This window comes from Hermetia illucens, chromosome 5, assembly GCF_905115235.1.
Source record: "Hermetia illucens chromosome 5, iHerIll2.2.curated.20191125, whole genome shotgun sequence".
NCBI classification, from domain to species: Eukaryota; Metazoa; Arthropoda; class Insecta; order Diptera; family Stratiomyidae; genus Hermetia; species Hermetia illucens.
In genome coordinates, this window is record NC_051853.1 from 55,367,867 (window position 1) to 55,380,126 (window position 12,260).

The 12,260-nt window shown below is 41.9% G+C and overlaps 1 protein-coding gene across 1 annotated transcript; it reads right to left on the reverse strand.

The window, feature by feature from the left end:
- Positions 1 to 1,505: 1,505 nt before the first annotated feature.
- Positions 1,506 to 8,460, reverse strand: LOC119657258 (pinin). Its single transcript, XM_038064087.1, has 3 exons — positions 8,216 to 8,460; positions 7,223 to 8,154; positions 1,506 to 1,942 (listed from the first exon to the last, which is right to left on the reverse strand). Exons 1-3 carry the CDS (start codon positions 8,344 to 8,346, stop codon positions 1,791 to 1,793), a joined length of 1,215 nt encoding a protein of 404 aa, XP_037920015.1. The 5' UTR covers positions 8,347 to 8,460; the 3' UTR covers positions 1,506 to 1,790.
- Between the last annotated feature and the right edge of the window lie 3,800 nt (positions 8,461 to 12,260).

The following is a 12,260-nucleotide window of genomic DNA, read 5'->3' on the forward strand; positions in this document are numbered from 1 at the left end:
GGGTCCTATCCACCTCCCGAGGACGCGGAGTTCACACATATAAAGCCTACATAGTAATCTTGTTTGCTTCGTCATCCGTGCTGTTTACCTCGATGCGCTTCGGGCTACGCTACTGCTGACTTTTTGTCGATTCGTGGCTCGCCGTGGTATACGCGCCACTCTGTCGATTGATTGTGGCAGTGTGTGTGCTTCGATCGCTCACGCTGTTGCCAACGATGGGATTGAGTGGCATTCAATTCTCCGATTGCTCCTTATGATTATGAGAGGCCGCAATCAGACGAACGAAACAACATCTGAAAAGATTCATCAGCGACGTTTCACCCCCCCCCCCCCCCCCCCCCCCCCTTCAAAATGTCGCAGATCCAGGCCTGTCTCAATTCTCAACCTTTGCAGCCTTTATCTGACGATCCTGCTGTGTTAACACAGTCATCTCTTCGCAGCCGTCGCGCGAAATGCGCTGTACCTCTCAATGCTATCAATAAATTTTAGTGCTTTTAGTAACCAATCGCCCTGTGAGTTGGGGCGTAAGAATACAGCCAAAGTCTTCGCTGTTTGTTGTAAATGGCGACTAAAAGGAAGAGAAATTTGTGGGCTAGATATCTTCACCCAGAATGCTCGCTTTCTCCAACTTGAGCGGGAATTCCAACGATATAAGCTGGACATTCTAGGCCTAAACGAAATAAGATAAGACTCTGGAGAGAACTCCGCTCCCTTTTGCGGCAATATGCTTTTGTACTCTGGAAAGCCAAGTGGTAGCAGGGGCGAATCATGTGTCGGGTTGCTTTTAACGACATGGGAGGCGGTGTCTGACAGACTTATAACTGCAAGATTCCGGTCCTGGTTAAGGAGCATTACAATTGTACAATATTATGCATGAACGGAGACTTCCGATGTAGTGGAGAAGGATGCTTTTTACAAGTAATTACATGCAGTTCAGGGGAGGGCTTCCTGAAGATGACATTGTGATCGTGATGGGTGCTCTGAACGCCAAGGTGGGCTCTTACAACACCTTGCTCAGGTAAATACAATCTTGGCAACCGTAACGATAATGGTGAGATGGATTTCTTCAGTTTCCACCGTCTCATATTGGTAGTACATTGTGCAAACACAGAGCCTGCCGTAAGGCTGGGTTTCAACTGACCCACACCGTCAGATCTACCACTTCGGGACCAGCAATAAATCTCTGTCTCCTGGATATGTGTAACAAGAGAGGCGTTGACATCGGCCTTGAAAGGATCACCATTTGATGGTCGCGTACGTATTGCGGCCGCCACTTCTCGCAGGTTTGAGGAGCTACGTTCAATATCGACCGCATGTATGATCCAGCTGTCGCTCGACAGTGTGAGAGCTACGATGCCGTCGGCCTCGTCCCGCTGTATATTAGCGCTGAGTCTAAGAAGTTTCTGTAATCTATCATCGCACAGACTTTTCTCAAAAACGTACCATTAAGGATTTTTATAAAGTAATACCTTATTCACAATAGTAATAAAATCAAACTTCATAAATAATCTTCATTTCTATATTCCTCAATTACCATAAACACACTCTCGTTCTTGTCTGTATTCTCCATTTCTTTCTCATCTCTCATCCAGCAAATGATAATTTAGCATAATAATAGATAGAATATAAAGCATAATATACGAAATTTCTATTCCAAATTCTTTGATCAATTTCCCACAAGAATATTCATTTCTATGAAAAAACAAACAACTTTCTTTCCGAAATATCCACGACGAATCGCTTCAACATAATCATCTTTCAGATATCCGAACCGATGAGTACAACGAATATCATGCAGATTTATCTTCCTTTTTACTATCCGTGCTAGCAGTGCTTGTATTATTACTCGATTCCTTTTTGTCGTCGATATCGTCGTCGAATCGCTGGGACGCATCTAATTCTAACGTAGTGTCGGTGAAATTTGTGGTGGATTCTATTGTATCTGAAAGAAAAAAAGCATGTTAACGAGAAACTAGCGCAGACCTATCTTGTAAATGGGAAGTTAGAGGCAGACTAACAAGGTATTGACCGAATTTCAAGTATAATTTACATTCGAAACCTCTGACCAAGGAACCAAGAAGGATCCCTTTTGATGTATACAATCAATAACATATCAGAGAAAAAGATTTTTACAATTGTTTCGTAAATAATAAACTTAAATTGCGTTACAATGAGTTCGTTGGTATATAAAATCGACAAACTTATTATATGTAGTTGCCATTTACTCCTTGGTGGGGTATAGCGTAGGCATGGTTAACCCACTTCAGCTCCCCCAGGACTTCTAAGATAACCGTCTCCCCCGTTACTGTTCTGCGCCAAGTGGTCGTCGTCGGCCAACTTGGGAAAGTGAATTGCACTGCATGGCGTACTGCAGCATTGTAACTGTATTCTTCGTTTCGAATATGTAGTATCAGAGCACCTTATTCTGATGATACGTCGCGTCGTAGACAGGTGTTCACGAAGGATTAGAGCTTTCGAGTGATAGTGGTGGACACTATCCATATGTTACTCGCATATAGCAACACAGAACAGTTTACTTAATCTTTTAGACAGCGCAGCAAAAGCGGATCTAGCTCTGTTACTCCTCTGTGACGGGCAACATCCAGTTCGGTGCCATCGTCGGCAGAAACCACACTTCCTAGTTATATAAATAAATTCATCAACGCTTTTGATGCTTCGCCCGTTAATGCAGATAGGGAGAGTGCAACTGAGAGCCTTAGTTTCCTTGGAGTTTATTTTCATTTCACTTTTACTTGCCTATCTTTCCAGTCCAGAACCATTTGGCCAAAGTCCGTAACCCAGTAGGAGAGCAAACAAATATCATCAACGTAGTCGAAGTGTTTGAAGAAAGAAAATCCATTGCTCCGATGCAAGCTGAACATTCTGGGGTTAAGCGAGGTAAGATGGTGGGGCTCGGGGAAACGCTTCTCTTCCTCTTGCGGCGCTGTGCTATGATACTCTGGCAAATCTGCCGGAAGTAAGCGAGTTTTCAGTGTGGAATTAATGGTTTCTGCATCCACAAGTCAGCCCTCATATCCTAGAATCCGAAATCGGACAGAACATTGACTGCGAAATACCGGTTTAGAATGAGGAACATCTGATCATTATAGTGCTATACACCACTTTCCATGCAGAAGAGAATGAGGTTTCCAGTTCGATATCAACTAACCGATCCAATCGTGACCAGCAATAGATTTAGAAATTGTATTCTGGACGTGTGAAGCGAAGGGGCGCTGGCATCTGCTTTAAGCGAGATTACCACCTGATAATTGCTTATCTTCGCTAGGGTCGCATCTACTCTCAGAAGTAGGGAGACTCGACCCGAAGATCTGAGAGAATTTATTATGAATCCGGCAGGGCTGTATTCTGTTGCGGATACTATTCCTTCGTCTTTCATGCAGTCTTGCCCAGGGGACGTGGAGGGCTGATAATTTTCCTCAAACACCTCGACAAAGTTCAATACATCTGTCAACCTTCTCAGCGAAGCATGGATCTTGACCAAATGGCTCTGGTGACCAACTGAATATATGGATTGCCAGGTGTGAATTAAATACCTGTGGCTACTAAAAGAAGGAATATGGGGATGGCTCATAAAATTCCTTGGTTTACCGAATCTATGCCGATAGATTGACGCAGTAAACTTTCTTGCGTACAAGTTTCAAAATGTTTTCAAAGACAATCGAAAGAACTTGGCCTAAAAATAAACGAAGAGAGGCCCACAATCATGACAAAAAAATAGAAGAAAGACGCCAATCAGACAAAACACGACACTAAATAATTTGGGCTTCGGACAATTCGAAAAGTTTTCGTACTTAGGCTCAACTCTTACAAAAGACAACAACAAGCGAAATCAACAAGCATCATTTGTTGTTATATAAAACATGTAGCGCTGTTCCTCAAATTAGGGCTGCATAAAGCAAGACTATTGCTAGGACCGTCAACGGTATCTTACCAAAGCCTTATAATAATAATAATAATCGTTGGCGCAACAATCCATGTTGGATCAGGGCCTTGAAGTGTGTTAGAGCACTTCATTCAAGACCGTAACGGTACACTAGGAGGCAATGTGGTCAGCATTGCGTTCGCCCGAGATTATTACCCTGATTTGACTCAGGTACTCATTCACAGCTGAGTCGACTGGTATCCGACGTCAAATCACGATACAAATTCCACTGCCACCAGTGAGATTTGAACCGCGACCTTCCGTACGACAGCCTTGCCCTCTAACCACTCAGCTATCCGGACACATGCCTTCTTTTTGCTATGCTCATTAATTATGAGCATCTTATTTGCATGACTTAAGATGCAGAAAATTCGCATGAAATTGATAACGAAATGGGACACATTTTGATGCCTAAATTTCATATAAACAAGCATGGCCGTTTTTCCAGATTTTAGTGTTGAGTAGTTTCCAAAAATGAATCCTGTCTGACTTTAAGTTTGCACATTTTTATCCCTCACTGAGTGAGTTACTTCAAAACTAAAATCTCCTTGTGAAAGTACTGACCTTTCACCTCCACCCCACACGGGTACATTAAGTGAACAAAAAATTACATCTCCTTTTGCTTGTATGGGAACCCCCTTTAAAAGCTACCAAAATTTATGACTCACTGTAGTAGTTCAGTGTAGCCGTATTGGAGAAAAGTGCACGTGTCTGACAGACAGGCAGTGAATCGATTTTAATAAGGTTTTGTTTTACACAAAAAATTAAAAAAAAAAGGAAACGAAAAATATAAAAGAAAAATTTGTCACAATTATCGCAAAAACAGAGAAACGAATAAATGGATCGCGATCACATACTCAAAGATGAGTCAAGGCAAAATATACAAAATAATACAGGAAAGCAAAGTTAACAATCTATAAAACTTTATTTTGGTCTCTTCTGTGCTACAGTAGAGATGTGGACAATGAATCAAGCCGGAGAGTAAAAAATCAATGTTTTCGAACGTCGGATCCTCAGGAGAATCTTTGGTCCAGTGGGGATGGACGGCGGAGGGCGAATGAAATGTATCCATATTAATATTTACACGCTCCAGTGGTAGGCCATGAAGAGTGTATGAACGGCAGAAGAATTCCCAGGCTTATAATCAAAGGCAAGATCGAAAACAAACGACCACCAAGAAAATGCCAAAACCACCAGTTACACGCTGTTCAGTTACAAAAATTGGAGACGGAGACTCCAGAAGGCCAAGAACGAACATCGGAGTATAGCGTCATAGAAAAAGAGTGACTGCTATTGAGACTATTACTTGATGTCTCTTTACATTCAATTGTGAGTTGCCTCTGCTACTCAAGAGAGTGGGGTAGCCAGAAAATACTGATCAGCACTGAGCCATCATCAGAAATATTACTTTTTCTGGCGATAGTTGAACTATCGGCCACGTCCCGCATGTCATACGCGGAGGAACTTGCAGGTAGCCGTAAGTCTTTCACCGCGATTCTCAATCGTATAATATTCAGAAATCAACCCCTCGTGATTGAGATGGCAAATTAAGGTAATATGCTCAAGTGAAATAAAGATTTTGGACTTGATGGACTCCCCGTGAAACTGTTCTTAGCCGCCCTTTTTCTAAGGAGCTAATACTGCTACATCTACGAAAACGCTTGGAATCTGAAATATATCCTAGGGTGTAAAAGAATTAGGTTATCATTAAAATTCAAAGCAGGGTTTCTAGGGTGGTTGCAATGCATGGAAGCCATAATCGAAGGAAGATTGATATTATTTACACCGAATCACTGATACGAAGGGATAACATAACAACGAGGTTTCATTTCGATGAAAAGTAGTTGAAACAGGTTGGGATAACTGAGAAAACTGGGGAGCGTGACTGTGACATGCAGCTTAAATCAACAACTGATTACCTGGTACACTGACGCATCCCTCAAAGCCAAGAGAGCCGGCGCAAAGTCACTGGTCCAAGGGAAACGTACTTTGAAACAATGGGTGAACAGACGGATATATACACCACAGACAGATGTGCCTCCTTAAACCACCAAAGGAATTGTAGAGGGCAGAACATGTCTATTGTGGCCGACAGACAAGCGGCGAACAAAGCACTTAGGTGTAACCAGGTGAATTCTAAATTGGTACGGGAATGCTTTGAGAGACTCAATAAGTTCGGCTCGCACAATAAGATCTGTATATTCTCAGTTATAGGCCATATTGGGTAGCAAGGCAACGAGGCAGGGGACGAACTGGAGAAGAAGGGAGCAGGGACGCTTTTAAACGGGTCAGAACCGGAATCGGTTTCATGGCTCTCACATTAAAAAATGAAGACCAACAGCTGAGGGAACTATACTGGGCGAACATAACAGGAATGGAGCAGCCCAAAATGGGAGCATACGAACCCAAGCTCGCAAGGAACTGTTTAAGCATCACCAAGAAGTACCTCCGAATTATAGTGAGAATACTCATTGGTCACTGCACACTAAACTATCACCTCGGGAACCTAGGGACACTTACGGGCCCTGCCTGCAGTTCTATGCAGAATGTAACGAAACCTTCATACACGTTCTGGGACAGTGCCCGGCAGATGCCAAATTGAAGTACTTGAAAGTAAGGAATACATTAAAATTCCTGACGATTTTCTTGATATACTACAGTTAATAGGTACACTATAAGCACAACAGTACAACAGCTTAGGATGCAATGTAACGCAGGAGAGGCACTTCGGAATCGGAAATTCAAAACGAAGATCAATAGAGCATTCGCTCACTGATATTATTTCTTCCCGGTATCCATGAGTTCTTTCAATCTGCCTTGATCAGAGGACGCGGAGGGTTTCAATGGAACATCTTTCCACAAATATCACGACTAGCTGATGACATCTGCTTACTCCTTCATCGAGTCATGGACCCTAGCTAAATACGTGTGTATTTAGAGGAGACATAGTCGGAACTAATGATTGCCCTGGAGCGTTGAAACTACCAGCGATATCACAGACCTCGACGTTATTCAATACGGTAAAAGGTTACCGAATTGGAAGTCAGTAGACATTACGAAAGAATGACAACTACATTATTGAGTATGTCATCCAGTGAAATATGCTACATCAAATTCACCGAAGAGCGAATCGCCTCAAACCCACCTAACGTGAAGAATCTGAAACATATTTTTGAAAGCTGACAGCAATCTTGCGTAAGCATGGCAACCATATATTGTGATGCTTACGTCCCCTTCCGAAGGGATTCGCTACCTACTAACACAAAAAAACCGACTCACCATCCAATTTATCTGTTGCAGCTGATTCTCTCTGATGGCGATCTCTCTGATCCCTACTTTGCTGAGGACGCTCGACAACTTTCGATGGAACCCTATCCACTTGCTCGTCGTCCGAATGGCCTCCGTACATGCTGTCATCATCATCCTCCTCGTCATCGTGCCTATCGTGCTTTGTGGCAGTTTCGCCAACTATCGGCCCTTCGCTCGACTGATTGATACGATCAGTCAAAACTTTGAATCTATTTTCAATGGCTTGGATCTCTTCGTTCATTTTATTCCGTTTGGCATCCAGCTCGCGCTCTAGGTCGGCTTGGCATTCTGCCAAACGCTTCTCTGTTTTCTCCGACATTACTTTCGGCCGGAAGTAAATATGAGGTTTGGTTTTGGTACAAATAAAATTTTTCAAGTCTTTCTTCGATTTCTCCCAGACTTCGAATTCGCGAATGTAGTTCATTTTCAGTTCTAACTTTCGCACCTCAAGCTGCTGCCGCTTTCTGTCGCTGAACAAATTCTGTCGTTCTTTTTTCATATTTTCGCGTTCCTGTAACTCCTGCTCTTCGAGTTTCCGTTCAATCTGCGCTTTCTTCTCTTCTTTCTGTTTTAGGCGTGATTCCTCCTGGCAAAACTTCTGAAGAGTACCCAGCAGGCAACCAAACATCCGCCGATTTCGAGCGCGTGACTGCGCATCAGTGCCCTGGGCTTCGACAATTTCTTGACGAGTGGGAAGTTCACGGATAACGCGCGAATAGATCTTAGGCTTGGATTCATCATCCCTGACAGGCGGACCAGATAAACGACTAAACACAGACTTCGCCTCCTGAGGTCTACGTTTGGACGGGGTTGGGCTTGAGTCTCTGTTTCGCGACCGATCGTGGGGAGTGGAATTGAAATCGTTACGCCGTGAATCATTGAAACTACGCTTTCGATCGCCTCTGAAAAAATGAATTGATAAGAACAGGGCAAACGCAATTGGAAGCGAAGGGAAAAACTAACCTCAAATGCGTTCCTTGAGGGTCGCGTCCTATTATCCGCCGTATATTTTCATTTAGACCTTGAAGATGGCTCTTGGCCTTTTCCAGTTCTTGCTGAAGTGAATCGTAGGATTTTAAAACATCTGTTCCCATCGCGACTCGGGCTGTAGAAACTATGAAAAATAGGAAAATCGAACTACCACAGCGGAATGTCAAACATCTACACAAATCGAAACTGACATTTGTACTCGGCCAAGCATCGAACTAAAATATGCTTTACGCTGCAATTGGGTATCTTAACGACGTCAGCACCGCCTACATCTCATAAAGTAAATTTAAGACGTTATTCAGCGTGTTGAGGAATGTGTAATCAAAAATGCATCCTTTCGGCGAAATCAAAATATTATATTAGGAGTACATAAGTCCAAACAGTATGATATTAACAAAATATGGAAAAATATTCAATCGGCTTGATTTTATTGGTACCACTTTAGAGCGGGAAAGATGACTTCTAGAAAAATTAATTTCGTTTATATATAACTTATAAAAGAACGTTAGTTAATTAATTACTTTTTATAAATGGTGAGTTAACCACAAAATACTCATACAATATATGGACAGGAATACTTTAATTTGAAGCACTGTGCGAATAATTATTAGAATATTGCGCCTATGTATGGTATACCACGTACACCGTATATAAATGATTGCTGTTTCTGATAGTCCATTCCAATCCCTCTCCAAGGCGTCCTAGGGTGGAAATACCGAAACCCGAGTGAAAATCGTGTATCTCTTGGAAATCGCATGAATCATGTAATTTTGTTAAACTTCTTCAATTCCAGGCTCTCGTGAGAACTCCGCCCAGGCCTGACGAGAAGGGGATGAAAAGGAGGGAATTCCGGAATTTTTTCAGAGGTTAAAAATATAAATTTCAATGAAAAAAAAAAGGATAATATGGGATCCCACTCAACGCTACCAATCTTAAACTGTTTGCATCCGTTTCATTCCCATTGGAGTGGGCTTCCTTGCAACTCTCTGTTCTTCCAAGGCCAGCGGTTACTATTATAACCCCTTTCCTCGAATGCTAAATATTTACGGAGATTTCAGTATTTAAGGCTTTTCATCTGATTTGCGCTTTTAGACCCCGCAACTAGATACCATTCTGTACATATCATCCTCCGAAACAGCAATCACAAATCTCACACCTTTTCACCCAAGTTCTACGTTTTTAACGGAGCAATGTCTTCTCAGAGTTCTATTCGATTCATCTAACCTTCCATAGCGCTCTTTTACACCTCAGTCAGAAGCATCAATGAATATTATACTACTGCTTCTTCACTTTAAAAGGAACTTTTCCGGGTTTACTACTATTCTGAATTCAAAACAACCCGGGAAATTACTTGGTGGAATCTAAAGCACAATATTTAGCAGAAACCTAGGAGGACAGATTAGGATTCCTATATAATGTACCTGAGCAAGACAATTGCTTATCGAGAGGTGGGTGGTGATATCAAGAACGAACTGGAATTGGAGACAATGGTGCAAAACCTCAACAGAATAATTATTGATGCATATAAGGACAGCTATCCGGCTAATGCAATCACCTATTAAAGGACGTACCCTGGTGGGACTAGCCAGAATAAGAGCATAAGTCCGGGAAACTGCCTGAAGTACAAAACCGGGAAGTGTGGGTAATTTACCGAGGATGAGGAGAACAGAGTACATCTGCTTCTCAAAGTTCCTCTCCCCGGGATCATACCTCGCGACGAGAAAAAAAAAGAAAAAGGGAAATTAGAAAATAGTAAAGCTCGGAAGCTTGAATAAGATGGACAGTGGGAACTTTTGCAATCATTAGGAGTGGATGGAATTTTCACCAGCTTTACTTCTGAACGACCTAAAAATCATTTTAGAATATCCTAGGTAATGAGCAGCATAACCTTGAGATATCTTCCAAAGGCATGGAGCGCGACAACAGTGGTCTTTATTCCGGGCAAAATAAATCTCAGATATTTCACTTTATCGTGACACTGATATAGCTAATTACTATATTTCTATTTGTATATCTATTAGGGGACAGTAAATTTACACGAAATTGTCTATTTCGTTGTCTACTTTGAAAAACTGAAACTATGTTATAAATATGTACTATAATCTCTTTTAAACTTTTATATATTATACCTTTTGTACTCATACGAAATTCTGTTTTTCTAGGATGAACTTAGGCGGTTTTTGTTTTTATTAAGTTCTAAAAAAGAGTAACATATATGTATGTTTATGAGGTGGGGGAGAAGGAAAGCCTCTGATCACTCAAATACTAGTGTTCCATTATATTCAATTCCTTCAATCAATGGAATATCCCGGATTTGCTTTTGTATCACAAGATTTCCGTTAGTGGATGTGTTGCTACTTGTTACAGTTGGAACACATCAGCACGAACAATTTGATGTCTAGTGCGTCCAAAACCGGGGCGGTCACATAGAAGATGTTCCGTGGATTCGGCTTCCTCATTGCAGAATAGACACGCATGATCTTGCCTAATTCCTTGGTTAATCCCTGCTGGCCAGTCAGAATGCCCACAATACTCCTGCAAGTCTTCCTTCTCATCGACAGGATAAAATTTTCAGTATGTTTATTTGGTTCTGAAAGTTTGGTGTATCGAGCAGCATTAAGACTCTGCGACATGTCATTATCAGAAGCTTGGTCCCAGTTTTTGATAGCAGTATTAGCCAACGCTATTGACATTCTAATTGTTGGTTCCGGACTCAGCATAGGGAAAATTGAACCCTCTTTTGCTAAGGCATCCGAAATTTCATTTCCCTCTACACCACAGAAACCGGGTACCCAGCGTAGTTTCTCCGTATTGAATCTAGAAACAGCCTTCAATCGCTTTCTACAATTCTGAACGTTTTTCGTGATGATCAAATGACTACTCAACGCGTTCAGTGCACCCTGGCTATCGCTGCAGATTGCGATGTCCCTGCCTTTCAACCGCTCATCAATCACCTAGATTGCTGCCCCTAGGATGTTCAGCCTGAAAGACATTGCCTCCCAAGGGGAAACCCCACTTCTCGTTTGATCCGAAAGATAGACTCCTTCGGTGCGGAAGACGTCAGTATACCTTGACACGCATTTTTCTGGTTCGTCCCAGTTTTCTCAATGTTTCAAGGTGAGTTCATATCTTCTACCAAACGGATATATGAGGATCCAAGAATCAAAAGGTATTACAAAAATTATTCAGTCCTCCCAATAATTCTTCTAAACCTTTGCACCCCTCACATAAATTGTTTCTCCATAGATTTAATCGAATTTGTCTATGAACTGCTCTCATTGCAATGCTTTGAATATATACATACATCCAAGGGATGAAAATTGACCGCCGGATGCCACGGCACTGGTAATACTCAGACACACAATTCTTTGCAATGCAGCTAATTTACAGTGAAGAATCTATTGTTTCACTTTAACCCACCACACTACGGATGCATATGCGAACATCGGTCTAAGAAGAGTACATATCCACATAACTACCTGGGTTCCCTTGTCGAGGCAAAAGTCCACCTACACAGCCCATAAGTTATGAGAGCTCGTTTTATCGTTACCTCTACATGTTTGTTACCAAAGAAGTTTCTTTTCTAGAATAACTCCCAGATATTTCAATTCTTCGGAGAGTTGTACCCCTCATCTCCGGAAGGCAAAGACCATTCAATTTCATCCTTTTTGTAAATATAATACCACCATACAGCAATTTCGGCGATAGCATAGCATAGATCCACTTAATTAAAATTTAAGTTTCTTCAACACCATTTTCTCTGCCACCATTACAAGGCTTTTGGAAAGACGCATAGCTAAGCGTGAAGAGTAGACCCACAGGACTTGCCGCGCTGGTAAGCGCGTTGGTTTTTATTTATTGGAAGCGACCATAGTGCATTGTCGCAAATGTTCAGCTCAGTCTCTTCAGACATTTCTAAAAACTTATGTCAAGCTCTTTTGTCTGAAGTTCTTTGGATTTGAATAGTCATCTTTCCCAGACTTAAGTATGAAGACTACTTTAACCTTCTGCCATGAGG

What these genes read in the sequence shown, in the direction of transcription:
- LOC119657258 (XM_038064087.1), bottom strand. Translation starts at nt 8,346, where the DNA reads ATGGGAACAGATGTTTTAAAATCCTACGATTCACTTCAGCAAGAACTG. An exon ending in CCTCAAGGAACGCATTTGAG is followed by an intron (nt 8,155 to 8,215) that starts GTTAGTTTTTCC and finishes TCATTTTTTCAG; the next exon opens with AGGCGATCGAAAGCGTAGTT. An exon ending in TGCAACAGATAAATTGGATG is followed by an intron (nt 1,943 to 7,222) that starts GTGAGTCGGTTT and finishes TTTTTCTTTCAG; the next exon opens with ATACAATAGAATCCACCACA.